The sequence below is a fragment of the Pteronotus mesoamericanus genome, unplaced genomic scaffold (genome assembly GCF_021234165.1).
Source record: "Pteronotus mesoamericanus isolate MK-2021 breed Mesoamerican mustached bat unplaced genomic scaffold, CSHL_Meso_final contig_116, whole genome shotgun sequence".
Classification (NCBI taxonomy): Eukaryota; Metazoa; Chordata; class Mammalia; order Chiroptera; family Mormoopidae; genus Pteronotus; species Pteronotus mesoamericanus.
Genome location: NW_026555027.1, coordinates 26,729,955 through 26,746,236, shown reverse-complemented (window position 1 = coordinate 26,746,236; position 16,282 = coordinate 26,729,955). Strand labels below are relative to the sequence as shown.

General features: G+C 39.4%; 1 protein-coding gene across 1 annotated transcript; it reads left to right on the top strand.

The window, feature by feature from the left end:
* Nucleotides 1–531: 531 nt before the first annotated feature.
* LOC129073185 (U2 small nuclear ribonucleoprotein B''-like) lies at nt 532–1,250 on the top strand. The gene has a single exon (XM_054576890.1). It carries the CDS (start codon nt 563–565, stop codon nt 1,229–1,231), a length of 669 nt encoding a protein of 222 aa, XP_054432865.1. The 5' UTR covers nt 532–562; the 3' UTR covers nt 1,232–1,250.
* Nucleotides 1,251–16,282: the final 15,032 nt, after the last annotated feature.

Genomic DNA, 16,282 nt, shown 5'->3' with positions numbered 1-16,282 from the left:
GGGCAGAGACAGAATTCAAACTGCTTAAAAAAAAACTAACCAAATGTCCAAACATTGCACTAAGATGAAATTTAAAAGAAGCTACTGTATTACCCCCCAAGTTCAGATAAAAGTAAGACTCCTCCGCCCCATTTTGTTAGATATATTATTTAAAAACATGTACAAAATGATCAGTTCCAAAGATGTAGGTGAAAAGGGCTCTGACGTATAACTAGAAATCGCACAGTTTTCTGCAGATTTACCCGTAATCACATTTTCCTTAAATTTGTCAAAATTTCAGTAACAGCTGATTTATTATACAAAAAAATGATAAGAGAACATGTTATCCTGAGAAAAGCTAATGCTTATAAATCTTAATTTGATAAAGAATTGTGCAAATATAGAAAGCTCCATAAGGGGGCAACATGGGGCCGTCACATAGGGGAGTCATTTCCAAAAAGGACTGATTCCTCTCTTTAACCTTAAAAATTTCTAGAGCCCCAGCTTACTTCAAAAATAATATTGTAGGAATTGAAGGGGCACCGTGCCATCCTCAGGGTATTTGAACAGTTTAACCCAAAAGATGGATATCAGAACAAACCATACAATTTATATCAACAATATGAATGACAAAATTAAAAAAGAAGAACTGAAGAGATCCCTATATGCCCTGTTTTCTCAATTTGGGCATGTGGTAGATATTGTGCCTTTAAAGATCATGAAGATGCCCCCAGGTCAAGCCTTTGTTATATTTAAAGAACTGGGTTCATCCACAAATGACTTGAGACAGTTACAAGGATTTCTACTTTATGGTAAACCAATGCTAATCCAGTATGCAAAAACAGATTCTGATATAATATCTAAAATAAGTGGCACCTTTGCTGACAAAGAAAAGAAAAAAGCCAAAATTGTGGAACAGGCAGCAATTACTGCTAATAAGAAACCAGGTCAGGGAGCACCAAATTCAGCTAATACCCAAGTAAATGTAACGTCAAATCCTCAGGTTCCTGAGTACCCTCCAAACTATATTTTATTCCTTAATAATTTACCAGAAGAGACTAATGAGATGATGTTATCCATGTTGTTTAATCAGTCCCCTGGTTTCAAGGAAGTACGTTTGGTACCTGGGAGGCATGACATTGCATTTGTTGAATTTGAAAATGATGGGCAGGCTGGAGCCGCCAGGGATGCTTTACAAAGATTTAAGATCACGCCGTCCCATGCCATGAAGATTACCTATGCCAAGAAATAACACTTGGGATAGTTGTCTTTCAAGGACTTGTGTTATTTACAGTGTTTGTTTTGAAAACATTTGGTCAGACCATTTTAATAGTTGGGTGGGAGGAAGTGAAAGTTAAATTTTTGTGTAGGTTTTTAAAAATTACCTAGTCTTTCTTTAGTCTACTAGTGAAATGTAAAGGCCTTAATAAACTTTTGTACAATAAACTTTTTTTTGTATTCTCTAAAAAAATAAAATAAAATAATAATAATAATATTCTAGGAATTGATTTTCAGAATTATTGCCAGGAATTCCAAGCTCTGTGAAACCTTCACAGTGGCAATCAGAGATAAACGTCAAAATCAAGGAGTATAAGGATTAAAGTTAGAACTCAGGCCAATTCCTTACCCTCTCCGGGCCTCCATGTTCATTTTTGCAAACAGGGCTGATATCACATGTACTGCTTACCACGGAAGGCAGGTGTGATTTTCTAATGTAATTCTACACCTGCACATGGAAGGTTTGATTCAAAACTATTAATTCAAACAGATCGCATCACTACATGTTTGAATCCAAGATGTGCCCAGAAGCAGACGAGTGGAGATGATGTCCTGCAACAGGAGGCCCCAGAACCCTGAGGTAACGGGGAATTGGGGCCTCGGGGAACACCTTCCTCAACTACAGCTTCCCCCCGGCAGAGAGGGATTAGGGGCCACGTGGAGGCACCGTCCAAAACCAGGGGAGCCAGGGTGGCCAAGCGCCCTCAGGGACAGGGTAATTTCCAGCGCATCTCAAGAAACTTGGTAGCCGGTGTCCGCGCCCAGGGCCAGCAGCAACAGATACATCGTAGATTAAAATTACAAATTTTAAAACACCTCTGATGTAATAAACTTTTTGAAGATGATTTTCCAGGCTTTTATGAAAATGATGTGCCAAGTAGGTTGTCTAATGATTTATTTGCCTCCTCTTTGCTTTAACGATAGAAACTTTAGGTGTTGTTAAAGCATTGCACTCCCTGGCACTACCACTTGATGTGAATGATTCAACTATGAGCACCTTGCTTTGTTTTGTTTATATTTAAGAACAATTAATTTTGTATTCTGTCTTAAAGTTTATGATTTTATGTAAGTATACTGCTTCACAGTTTAGGATTTTATGTACATATTTATCTCCAGAATTAATTCTGAAAGCATTTTGATATTCCATCATTCAAAATTCTTTATTTATAAGAGGGCAGATTTTTTCAGCAGTCTCTAAAATGAAAATACTAAAAATCAGCTTGGAGAGTCTCACCAAATCCCCTCGTGACCTGATATAAGTCATCAACAGGTGTCACTAAAGAAGTGATGGGGTGAGACCAGGTATTTAGCCTCAACCATGAAATGAATTTCCAAAGGGGGACCAAGCGTGATAACATTTTTTTAGCATTTTTCACAGACGTTAAATAATCTGGAGACAGGGGCAGGAAATGATTTCATTCCAGAAAATTCATTAGTTGAGGAGGAAAACTATATAACCCTTAGTCACAGTCACCTTAGAATCATAACAGGCCCAACCCTTGAAGAAAACAAAACAATACACACACAAAAAAAAAACAGTGTTTGTTCAACCTGGTTTCATCCATCTACTGAGTCAATATTTGCACATTCAAAACTTGCAGGTATCAAATGTACATATTTGCTTTGAAAAGAATATTTGGAACTAGAATATGTTCTATTGTTAGTGACAACCATTTGATGTCTCCTGACTTTTGTTCTACCACACATGAAAATTTCTGAAGGGAATTTTAATTCTTACAGCTTCAAGGGTTCTTACTACTGCAGTGAAAAACCTGTAGCTAAAAACAAAAGAATTGTTATGCCTGTGGGCCCCATGCTCCTTCACAAAGCTTTACTTTGAATTTGGTTCTGAGGGCCAACCTGGCAAAGTGCTAAAGGAAGTTCTCAGGAAGCAAATGAGAAGGCAAAGTGGAAGAGGGGAAGTAAGAGAAGGTGAAGGGAAATGTCCTATTTGTATTAAAAGAAAATTCTATGACAGCGGTGTTTTGATAGAAAAGGGCTATATTTGGGGCACTGGAAATAAAAGCATAGAGTATAATAAATATGAATGCTATTTGGAGAAGAGCTAAAAGAACATTTGAAATCAGAGCTGTTCTAGACGCAGGTTTTGGCTTTGGAGTTAACAGACCCTTCCACAAGGCTGTTTGCTGTGCAGCTACAGGAAGTCTTTGCGTCACCTATAGTCTTCTATTTTTCTGCTCCTCCTACACACACACCCGCAGCACACACACCCACAACCCACACATGAAAACAATGGCCAAATTTCCTCAAACACTCAAGTATCTTAACTTAATGCTTATTACAATTTTCAGACCAGTTTTTGCATATAGATGAGGCCTTAGCCGCCTGCAATCCCTGCAAAGCCAGTCTTCACCCTAAAAGGGCATCGGTCTCCAAACCGAGAAAGCTGGTCGTCAGCCTGGTTTATTCCTCTCAGCTCTCAACCTGCAGACCTGTGTGCTAGTTTTCATTAGGGTTTCTACTCACCCGAGGCCTCTCCCTGACATCAGTCTGAACCCTTCTCAGTATGTCTCTTTCTCGTCACATGCCAGTCTGTCAGCCTGCTGTTGCACCATGCCAGAGAACATCGGGATTGCCCACAGCGATCCAACACTTCCCGGGAGTGTAAACAGTGAAATGTGTCTTCAGCACCAGATCGCCCTACTTGCCCATCATTTTCCGTCCTTCCCTCCTTTCACATCCCCTGCCCCCGTATCCCAGCATCAGGGACAGCCCTCCACATCCAAGCCCTTCATGCTGCGTTCTCCTGCTCTAGGACCCGATGGGGAAGCTGGCACTGGGTTCCCTGGGGGGCACCTCCACAGGGCTTTTTGCTCTGCTGGAGAATAAACTCAAAGATGTGCAAGACACATTCCCTATCCTTGAGCTGATTACCATCAACTGCCAAAGGTAATTTCACAATTGAAAGAACTGTTCTCATGCCATTTCCTCAGGCATGAAGAAATGTTGTAAAACAACAACATTGTCAAGAAAAGGTTTTATGTCTGTGGCTTTGTAGAGAAGCCCCAAAAGGTAGGTTAGATGAGAGCAGGAAGGTTTTCAGTACCAAGGAGAGAAGTTCAGCTGGATTCAATGGGTCACGGCCGTCATTAAAGGTTTGGGGGCAGGGGTCGCGTATGATGTGTGAGTTAGTAACACAGTAGTGCTACCCTATAGACAGCCGCCAGGAACACTTGGAGGGAAAGCATCTGAAAGCAGAAAGACCAACTAGAAGTCTAGTATAATTCTCCAACAGGGACACCACCAGAGTCTGAGCCAGAGAAGAGCAGAAGAAATTAAGAAATATGGAAGACCTTGAAAAGAGAGAAGCCACAGGAAAAGGACACAGAATGGATAAATGCAGTAAAGGCAAGACTCCAACTCCTGCTTCCAAGAAGAAGAGCGGTACCGTGACCAGGAATCCTCTTTGAGTTTCTGTAAATCTGTCTCTACAACATGGAAAACCTCTGATTCCCCCAAACAGAAATCACAGTGGTCTAAGATGTAAATCCTACCTTCCTCAGTTGTTCATTCAACAAGCATTTATTTAGTACTTCTTACATGCTAGGACATTAAGCCAGAAATAAACAAGGTGCAGATGCCCCAGGCATTCATCAACCAATCCCATGCCATATGGGTAATTATTTTGGTTTCCTCATCTTTAAATATAGAACTACCACTCAATTTTTGTTTATGATTTTTTTTTATGATTTTACCCAGTTATTGTGCAACTATCTTTATTGAAATGCACGCTCTCCTTGAGCTATCACTAGACACTGCTAAAGTGTGAATAATTTATTATGCTCCCTTTTCTAGCCTGCATTGTCAAGGAGAACACACAGCCTAAAGAACACCATTTCAAATGGAGTTTCAGACCTCACAGAGGACCAGAGGCCAAGGTCCTTCCCAGTACTCAGCAAAAAAGCATCCTTCCCTGCTGTTTTCCAGATGGAATTCTGAGCATAGCCTACTCTGTACTTGGAGCCACAGGTCACAGGGTACACTCTTCAGGAACACCTATTTTACTTGAATATTTGGGGTAATTTGTTGACTTGAAATAGCTTATATTAAAACATACCAAAAAAGTATGCAGCAGAATATAAATTTTGAACACATTTTTAAATTTAAACAGGAAACTAAAAATAAACTCAGTGCTGGGCTGTTTGAGAGCACGTAAAAGAGACCAGGGGAGAAGGAAGAGTAAGGTGAGTACGCTGAATTTTGGACGCACTCCAGGAGCTACAGCGAGTTAGTCCGCACACAAGGGCAGGTGAATCCAGTCTCAGCCAGGAGTCCCAGGCCGCTGCCTGATTCCACCCTGCCCTTCCCCAGCAGATTCGGGGGCCAGCTGGGTGTTTAGCGATCAAGGTTGGTCCCAGGGAGCATGAGACTTCTTCAGCTCCAAGAAGCGGGAGACATGGGTGAGAATAGCCAGCTGACTGTGGGCATAGTTTAGTTTATAACTTTAATTGTTTTGTTTTGTCAGTTGGATGACTAAACTGGACAAATTTAAGAAAACCTCTTACATATTTTTAAACAGCATTGTCTTCATATACACATATATACACATATATACATATATATATACACACACACACATATAAATAATAAAACTAAGTACCTTGGTATCATTCTTTTAAAATAAAAAAACATTGAGATATATGGTATATGGCTTGCTTTCATACTGATGAATCTGACCAAGCGTTAATAATCAATTTCCAAGAAACATCAAGTCAGGAAAACATGTAAAACGAAAGCCCAGTGATACAACCAGCAAAAATCCCGAATATGGACATTCTACAAGACAAAAAACAAACTGGAAGGTGGGTGGAGTTGGGGAGGGGAGGCTGTAGAAATTACGGATTATAAGAGGCCTTAGATATTATTCAAACAGCTACACGGTGCAGCCCTTGCTTGGAATGGAGTGCGGGGACTGCCATCATTCATGAGACAATTGAGGTCATTTGAATGCTGAATAGATATCTGGCAAATCTAAGGAATTATGACTAAATTTTTAAACATGCGGGAATGCTATTGACGTTACATTTTAAAAATATCCTTTACCTTTTGGCAGTAAACAATGAAATACTGATGAATGACATGGTATGATGTCTGGGATTTGCTTCAAAATGATCTTTGACAAGAAAAGGATTAAATAAAGACGAAACAGGATTGGCCAGGAATTGACCCCTGTGAAGGCTGGAACATGGGATATGAGGGTTCGTGATACTATTACCTCAAGTTTTCCATAGTTCTTTCTCCCTTCCTTCCTCCTTCCTTTTTTCCTTCCTTATTTCCTACCTTCTTCCCTTTCTCCCTCCCTCCCTTCCTTCCTTTTAGCCGTATCTATACACTAGACTAGAAGAAAAATAGGAGTAGTTTGTGCAAATAAATGCAATGTATTTTGATATTTGAGGAACTTAATTTTTTAAGCCAAATGCTTTCCCCATGTTAAATAGGGATATTACTCATATAAAACATTTACTATATCAGGACAGTGTATGAGAGAAGGCAACTCTGAATCCAGAATGAGCTTTAATTTAAATCTCACCTTCCAGCTAGGCAACCCTGAGCAAAATCATTCAACCTTGCTGAACCTCACCGGTGGTTTTCTCACTCATCAAACCATACTAAAACTGTTTTGTTTTGCTTTGTGGTGAAGATCAGCAAGAATGGTTGAAAAGTGCCAGGAATGTGACAGATACTTAGCACATAGAAGTCACAATTGGTAATGTTATTCACATTATTTCCACAGAGATTTAGATTCTTTGAGAAAAAATAGAATTTTATCATTCTTGTCATTAAAACTTCTACATTTTACCATTTTGTTAAAGATTTTGTAGTATTTACTATTACAGAAAATTCCTTCCTTTACTCTGAGATACATTTCATCTTATTCTTATACTAGCTTATGACTAAATACTTCTTTTTTTAATTTAATCTTTATTGTATTTTTTCCATTACCATTTAGTCCCCTTATACCACCCTCCTCCCAGCAATCACCACACTGTTGTCCATGTCCATGTGTCCTTTTTGCTTTTTGTTCAATTTCTCCCATCCCCTAACATTCCCCCAAATTAGCTGTCACCTGCTCTCCATCTGAGTCTATCTCAGTTCTGCTCATTAGTTCAGTTTGTTCATTAGATTCCACATATGAGTGAAATCATATAGAATTTGTATTTCTCTGACTGGCTTATTTCACTTAGCATAACGTTCTCCAGGTCCATCTATACTGTTGCAAAGGGTAACCTTTTCTCCTTTACAGCCCAGTAGGATTCCATTGTGTAAATGTCCCATAGTGCTTTATCCACTCATCTACTGATGGGTACTTGGCCTGCATTCATATCTTGGAGATTGTAAATAACACTACAATTAACATAGAGGTGCTTATGGTCTTTCAAATTAGTGTTTTTGGTTCCTCATATATAATCCCAGAAGTGGGAACAGTGGGTCAAAAGACAGTTTCATTTTTAATTTTTTGAGATATCTCCATACTGCTTTCCACAGTGGTTGCACCAGTCTGCGTTGCCACCAACAGAGCAAAAGTGTTCCCCTTTCTCCACATCCTCACCAGCACTTGTTGTTTATTGATTTATAGATGATAGCCATTCTGACAAGTGTGACATGGTATCTCACTGTGGTTTTAACTTGCATTTCCCTGATGATTGGTGAGATTGAGCATCTTTTCATATATCTTTTGGCTATTTGTATGTCCTCTTTGGAGAAGTGTCTATTCAGGTCCTTTGCTTACTTTTTAATTGGTTTGTTTGTTTGTTTTGGTGTTGAGTTTTGTAAGTACATTATAAATTTGGATATTAACCCCTTATTAGTGGGTTAGTAGATCAGTGATTATGTTCTCCCATTTTGTGGGTTGTCTTTTTAATTGGTTGACAATTTCCTTTGCTATGCAAAAATGTTTTAGTTTGATAAAGTCCCATTTATTTATTTTTTCTTTTGTTTCCTTTGCCTGGGAAGATATATCCAATAAAAAATTTCTACAAGCAATAACCAACATTTTGCTGCCTATGTTTTCTTCTAGGGTTTTTATGGTTTCTAATCTAACATGTAAGTCTTTTTGGAATTTATCTAAAAATCCATTTGGAATTTATTCTTGCATGTGGTATAAAAAGGCAGTCTAATTTCATTTTTCTGCACATATATGTTCATTACTCTAACACCATTTATTGAATAAACTATCTTAGCCCAGGTATATGCTTGCTTCCCCTGTCAAATATTAATTGACTACAAAGGTGTAGGTTTATTTCTGGGCTCTCTATTCTGATCCATTGATCTATGTGTCTGCTTTTATGCCAGTACCAGGCTGTTTTGATTACTATGGCCTTGTAGTATAGTTTGATATTAAGTAGTGGGATTCCTCCAACTTTGTTCTTTCTGAGGATCGCTGTTGCTATGCAGGGCCTTTTGTGGTTCCATATAAATTTTTGAAATTTTTGTTCTAGTTCTGTGAAATATGTCATTGGAATCTTGATAGTAATTGTGCTGAATCTAAAAATTGCATTGGGTGGTATGGACATTTTAATGATGTGAATTATTCCTATCCATGAACATGGTATGTGCTTCCACTTAATCCCTATCTTCTTCAATATCTTTCCTCAGTGTCTTATAATTTTCCAAGTACAGGTCTTTTACACCCTTGGTTAGGTTAATTCCTAGGTATTTTATTCTTTTTAAAGCGGTTGTGATTGGGGTTGTTTTCTTAATTTCCATTTCTGTTAGTTCATTATTGGCATATGAAAAAGAAAATTATTTCTGAATATCAATTTTGTATCCTGCTACTTTCCTGAATTCATAATCAGTTCTAATAGATTTTTGGTGGAATCTTCAGGGTTCTCTATGTACAGTAACATGTCATCTGCAAATAAAGATAATTTTACTTCTTCCTTTTCAATTTGGATGCCCTTTATTTCTTTTTCTTGTCTCATTGCTGTGGCTAGGACTTTAAGTGCTATGTTGAATAAGAGGTGAAAGTCAACACACCTGTTTTGTTCCTGATCTTAAGGAGAACGCTTATATAAGTTTTTGCTCATTGAGTATGATGCTGGCAGTGGGTTTGTCATATATGGCCTTCATTATGTTTAGCAATATTCCCTCTATTCCCACTTTGCAGAGAGTTTCAATAAAAAAAAAAAAAAACGGTGCTGGATTTTATCAAAAGCTTTTTCTGCATCAATTGATATGATCATGTGGTTTTTATCTTTCATTTTGTTTATGTGGTGAATCACATTTATTGCTTTGCAAATGTTGTACCTACCTTGCATTCCCAGAATAAATCCTTCTTCATCATGATATATGATCTTTTTGATGCATTGCTGTATTTGGTTTGCTAACATTTTGTTGACAATTTTAGCATCTATATTCATCAGGGATTTGGCCTATAATCTTCTTTCTTCATAGTGTCTTTATCTGGTTTTAGAATTATGATAATGTTTGCCTTGTAAAATGAGTTGGGAGCCTTCCCTCCTCTTGAATTTTATGAAGTAGTTTGAGAAGGAGAGGTGTTAGTTCTTCTCAGAATGTTAGGTAAAATTCACCTGTGAAGCCATCTGGTCCAAGGCTTTGTTTGTTGGGAGTTTTTTGATTACTACTTCAATTTCATTAGGTGTAATTTGTCTATTCAGAATCTCTGATTCTTACTGATTTATTTCCAGAAGATTGTATGTTTCTAGGAATTTTTCTATTTCATCCAGGTTGCCCAGTTTGTTGGCATATAATTGCTCATATTTTCTTACAATCCTTTGTATTTCTTTGGTGTCAGTTCTTATTTTTCCTAATTTCTGACTTCATTTCTGACTTTATTTGGGTCCTTTCTCTTTTTTTTCCTGATGAGTCTGGTTAAGTTTTTGTCAATCTTGTTTATCTTTTCAAAGAACCAGCTCTAGGAATCACTGATCTTCTGCATTATTTTTTAGACTCTATTTCATTCATTATAGCTCTACTCTTTATTATTTCCTTCTTTCTGCTCACTTTGGGCTTTGAGTATTGTTCTTTCAATTTCTTTTAAATGTGAAGTTAGATTGTTCATTTGAGCTTTTTTTATTTTTATGAAATAGGCCTATAATGCTACAAGTTTCCCCCTTAGGATTGCTTTCCCAGTGTCCCACAGATTTTGGATTGTTGTGTCCTCATTTTCATTTGTTTCAAGGTATCTTTAGATTTCTTCCTTGATCTCATTGTTAACCCATTCATTATTTAATAACATGTTATTTAGCTTTCATGTCTTTGCATGGTTTTCAGTGTTCTTATTTATTTCTAGTTTCATAGCATTGTCATCAGAGAAGATGCTTGATATGATTTCAATCTTAAATTTATTGACTTTTTTTGTGTCATAACATGTGGTCTATCCTAGAAAACATTCCACGTGTACTTGAAAAGTATGTATATTCTGCTGCTTTGGGGTGAAATATCAATTAAATCCATTTGATCTAGTGCCTCATTTAAAGCCACTGTGTCCTTGTTGATTTTCTGCCTGGAAAATCAATCCATTGAAGTCAATGGGGTTTTAAAATCCCTGACTATGATTGTATTTCTGTTGATCTCTTTTTTTGTGTCCATCAAGATTTGCTTCATATATTTTGGTGCTCCTATGTTGGGTGTGTAAATATTTACTAGGGTTATAGCCTCTTGTTGGATTGTTCCCTTTATCATTATGTCTCTTACTATTGATGGATATAAGTATCGTTACCACAGCTTTTTTTTTCCTTTCTACTTGCATGAAATATCTTTTTCCTACCCTTTACTTTTAATTTGTGTGTATCTTTTGATCTGAAATGGGTCTCTCGGTGGTAGCATATATACGGGTCTTGTTTTCTTACCCATTCAGCTACCCTCTGTCTTTTGGTCAGAACACTTAAGCCATTTATATTTAAGGTGATGATTGACAGGTATGTATGTAGTGCCATTTTATTGTTAGACTGTTTTCCTGTTGTCGTTGTTTTTCTTTCTCTTTTTCTTCTCCTTAAAGCAAGCCCTTTAATATTTTTTGCAGTATTGGTTTGGTCTTAACAAACTCCTTTAGTTTTTTCTTCTCTGGGAAGCTATTTCTCCTTGATTTTAAATGATAGCCTTGCTGGGTAAAGTATCCTTGGTTGCAGGTCCTTGCTTTTTCATCACCCTGAATATTTCACAACCCTCCTTTCCAGCCTGAAGTATTTCTGTTGAGTAACAAGATGCCAGGCTAATAGGTGTTCCCTTGTAGGTAACTCCCTGCTTTTCTGTTGTGGCTTTTAGGATTCTCTCCTTATCTTTAAGCCTTGTCATTTTAATTATGATGTATCTCAGTGTAGCCCTTTTTGAGTCCACTTGTTTGGGATTCTCTGAGCTTCCTGGATTTGTGTGACTTTTTTCTCTGCCAGATTAGGGAAGTTTTCAGTCATAGTTTCTTCAAATAGGTTCTCGGTCCCTTGCTCGCTCTCTTCTCCTTCTGGTATTCCCATGATGCAAATGTTGTTACACTTCATGTTGTTCAAAATGTTCCTTAGGCCCTCTTCATTTTTTAAAATTCTTTTTCCTTTTGCTGCTCTGCCTGAGTGTTTTTTCTACCTTGTTCTCCAAAACACTGAATCTATCCTCTGCTTCATCTAACCTACTGTTTATTCCTCCCAGTGTATTATTTATCTCAGATATTGCATTCTTTACTTCTGACTGATCCTTTTCTATGGTTTCTATGTCTCTTTTCATGCTGTTGAGTATCCTTGTAATCATTACTCTACACTCTCTGATCATTTATTTGCCTGCATTTCATCTTGTTCTTCTGGAAATTTCTCTTTTTTTTTTCATTAGGGGTCTGTTTCTTTGTCTTCCCATTTTGGCTGCTTTGTATTTTCCACCTTAGTTGTTAAAGTAATCAGCCACTAAACTAATCAGTTGTTAACTAGTCAAGCTGTAATCACCAGCCTGGCTTAAGCACCACAGGGTGGGGCAGACTAATTCCTGTGGTTGGGTGTATTGCCTCCCCTCAGGCTGATGTGCAGTGGGGAGTGCTCTGCCTGAGAAAGATGGCTCCTGCAGTATGGGCAATGACTCAGCACAGATCTCCTGGTGGCTGTTCCCTCAGTTTTCTCCCCAGAGCAACCAACCCCAGGCTCTCCTCAAGCATTTCTAGTCCACTCTACCCTCCCTTTTCCAGCAGTCATGGTAAGTGGCTGCAAGCCAAATTTTGTGCTTTGGCCCTTCAAGAGGATCGCTGCATCTCCAGCCATCTCTTCCTAGTATACAGAAATCCTGCTTCTTCTCACTGCTGGATGTTATCTGAGTTCCTTTCTGGCTCTGGTGCTGTAGGCTGGGGAGCCCAACTTGGGGTTTAGACCCCACTCTCTGCAGGCGGAATCCCCTGGCCACTGAAATATCCCTCTGGCACTTCAGCTGCTGCCCATGGGAGCCCAGCCAGCCCTTTCTTGTCTCCTCCATGTTCCCTGCCAATCATGTTATGACAAAAGTGGTTTCTTCTGTCTTTCTTTATAAGGCTTTTCCCCAGCAAGTATTTAGCTGGTTATTCTGGATGATTTCTCTAAAACTTAGTTATAATTCCAGTTTGGTCCTAGGAGGAGGTTAGTGTAGCTTCCACTTACTCCTCCGCCATCTTGGATCCCAATTCTCTGAGTATTTTCTGTGTATATATTTCTCCATAAGAGTAAACATACCAATTGGCATAGGCAAAATTCATCGACTCTTTAAAGTTTAACAATGTGATGTAAAGGAGGAATGTTCACCACCAGCACCACCTTAGCTTCCTTCCCTCCTGGACATGGAGAAGTGTCATCTCCCATGTAAGCCCCACCATCCACTGGGGATCTGCTCTCCACACTTCTGTCTCCTCAAGGAACTCACTCCAGCCAGTCTCCCTTCTCACCTGCCTCTTCAGTTTCTCCCTCACTACTAGATTATTCCCCTGAGCAATAACTACTGTAATATCACCTATTTGTAAAATCTCTCCATTGACCCTATGTTTCCGTTCAGCTTCTGCCCCATCCCTTAGCAACTCTTCATAGCAAAACTCTAAAGGATTGACTGATCCTCACTTTCCACTCTATTTCCAACCACCCTAATCTTCTGTCATGCCCACCATTTTCATACAACAACTCTTATCAAGGACCTTAAACTTCACTGAACTCTATGATTAGTTCTCTGTCCACATGCAACCTCATCTGTCACTGCATTTTGACCCAGCTTGTCCGTTTTGTTTATTTTGAATTATTTTACCTCTTAGTACCCATGGTTCCTCCTGGCGCTCCTATTCCAACTCACTTTTTCTTGACTTATACCCAGCTGCTAATTATAGAAGCCAAAGGATTCTTAAGCCGTATCTCTTCCAGACCTCCACTCCTACCACGTATCCCACCCTCACCATACAGATATCATCTAGGCCCATGATTTTAAATGCTATCCATTTGTGACAACCATATTCTTATCTTCAGCCCTGACTTTTCCCCTAAGCTTTGGCCCCATAAGTACAATCATTTAACCAACATCCATACGAGAGTCTAATTGGTCTCTCAAAGCTGACATTTCCAGAAGGGATTCCAAATTTTCCTTTCATAATCTCCACCTCTTGATTATGTGCATGGTGGGGAAAAAGGACCTAAGGACACCAATAGTTTTGCAGAAGTCACATTAAAAATGTTTAGGTTCTGTAAATCATTCAACAAGCATCTTATTATAGACACTGACCTGAGTGCCGAGGATACCAAGAGGGACAAAATGAGACTTCTACCATCAAGAAGGCTGATGTAGTAGAAAATCATAGCTAAATGCTCTGACTTTGACATCTGCAACTTACCAATTGTCTAAACTTGACAACTTAACTCTTGCCTTCAGTTTCCTCATCTGTAATATGGGAATAATAATGAAAATAAGAATTATATTTTTCTCATATGATTATTTTAAAAATCAAATAAAGTGTGTGTATGTGTGTATCCATATATATATGGATTTCAATGCCTGACACATTAAAAAAATACTCAATAAATGTTAACTTTTTAAAAAGTGGCTAAAATGATATGTTCTATTATCACCTGAAATTCAAAGTGTCTTTTTCTTTATTCTTGGAAAGGAGGTAGACACAAATAAATATGACAATGATGTGGTACACTTGGAAGTAATACATAAAATAATGTAAATTCTAACAGAATATGTTCTCCCACAAAAATCCCAAACCAAACAATTGCTGTGTAAATATCCACTCAAGGGATCCTTTTTTCCTCTATCCTATTGTTACTCCTTTTACCTTATTCTTTTTTGTCTTATGATCATCTCTTTCCTCTCAAGTAATCCTCTTCTTCATTAAAAAAGGGATCCCACATTTAGAGGCATGTTTATTCTTCCTTTTGTAACAGGGGGGTCTGCCCAAGTTACTGAGAGGCAGGGGAGACCACAGTCCAAGGGAGCCCTGATCTGCCAGCACCTACCCCCAAAAGGGTGGATTGAAACAGCTTTTAGAGTGGCAGATTGAAGCAGCCTGCCTTCTGCGAAGGAAGGGGCTGCTGGAGAAGGGAGACTGCCCCAAGGCAACTGTAAACAAAGGCAACTATAAACAAACCAGTGTGCACAGCTCTGGCGCCAAAGCAGTATAGCCAGCAGGAGAAAGGGTAGAGAGGCAGTCCTGGAATGAAATTAGGAGAGGGGCTTGATGGCCCTCCCTTACCCTGGGGCTACTGTAATCAGTGTGGCTCAAGACACAGGCTGCACAGCGCCTGCACGAACAGCAGGGCCTTGATGCCCCATGCCAGGCCAAGATGCTCCTGCATCTGTGCGTGACTGGAAACTTTGCCCATTTGTGGAACAGGCAGAAAGAAAAGGGACAAAGACAAATACGGCTGACATGGTCTTCATTGGTTGAAAAGCTGGACACTCCCATTGGCTTCAGCCTGCATGGGGTTCTGGGAGGAGACTTTAAAAGAGGTTAAAGGCAGAACCCTTGCACTTTCTTGCTTTGCCCCACATGGGTGGGAGCATTCAGGGCTTCGACGTCACAGGATTGGGAGCCAGCTCCAAGAGATAGAGTCCTATGGTGGGATGTGTGCCTTCCTGGGCACCAGCCCCAGTGCAATCCGTGTCATCAGTCCCAGACTGCTTCTACTTTCTCGCCCTGAGAGCAGCACACAGCAGCTGGGAGCAGCCCATGAAGTTGTGAGCTGGGAACATTTCTTGGCCCCAGGGGTGTAGGCAGCCTCAGGTGCCAGGACCCCACAAATGGAGCTTCTGCTGCACAACTGTCTGGAGTGATCTGGCAGCACAGCTCAGACCCTGAGAAAGAGAGACCGAAGCATGAGGTGACAGTGACTCTGGCACCAGAGAGGAAGAGAGCCTGGAGTTCAAGAGATGGAGACCTATTCAAGTAACAACATTGGCCTGAAAATAGGCAATAATGGGGAACTTCTGGGCCTGGGTTTGGACTTTAGTCATTTTGGGAACAAAGGAATTTCTGTACTTTGTGGATGAGGCCAGCTCACAACAGAGATGTTCCCAGCCCCCTGAAATTGGGAACTCTGTTAATAAAAACCTATTTCTTTCCCCCACAAATCTTTGTTTTATGCACGTACATGGCAGCAAGCTGCCAGACCCCAGACTGCCTGGTTGCGCTCCCACACACAAAGGATCTGTTACACTGAAAAGCTGAGCCAGCAGAATGACAGTGTTGAAAGTCTGATTAGGAAAAGCCATCAATGAAGCATATCATTTACTTTCCTGCATAAATACTTAGCAAGCACGCTGATTTCCAGACTGCTAGGATTGTTTTTCCCCTCCAAGCACAAGCACTGACTCTTTAGGCACATCTTCTTTCCTTGGAAATACTGAGGGAAACATTACAGGTAGGTGCTATGAAGCAGGGGTGTTCTGCAAAGCCGCAAGTACTCACTGAATCACTTGAGATCAGTTTTTTTCAATCTTGGCTGAAAAAGCTCAGTCACGTCACGGACACTTTCAGATTTCCTTTTGGAGCTCTTACTAACCAAGCTAATCATCCAACCCTAGGTTATTCTATAACTCTTCCCAATTTTTACTATGG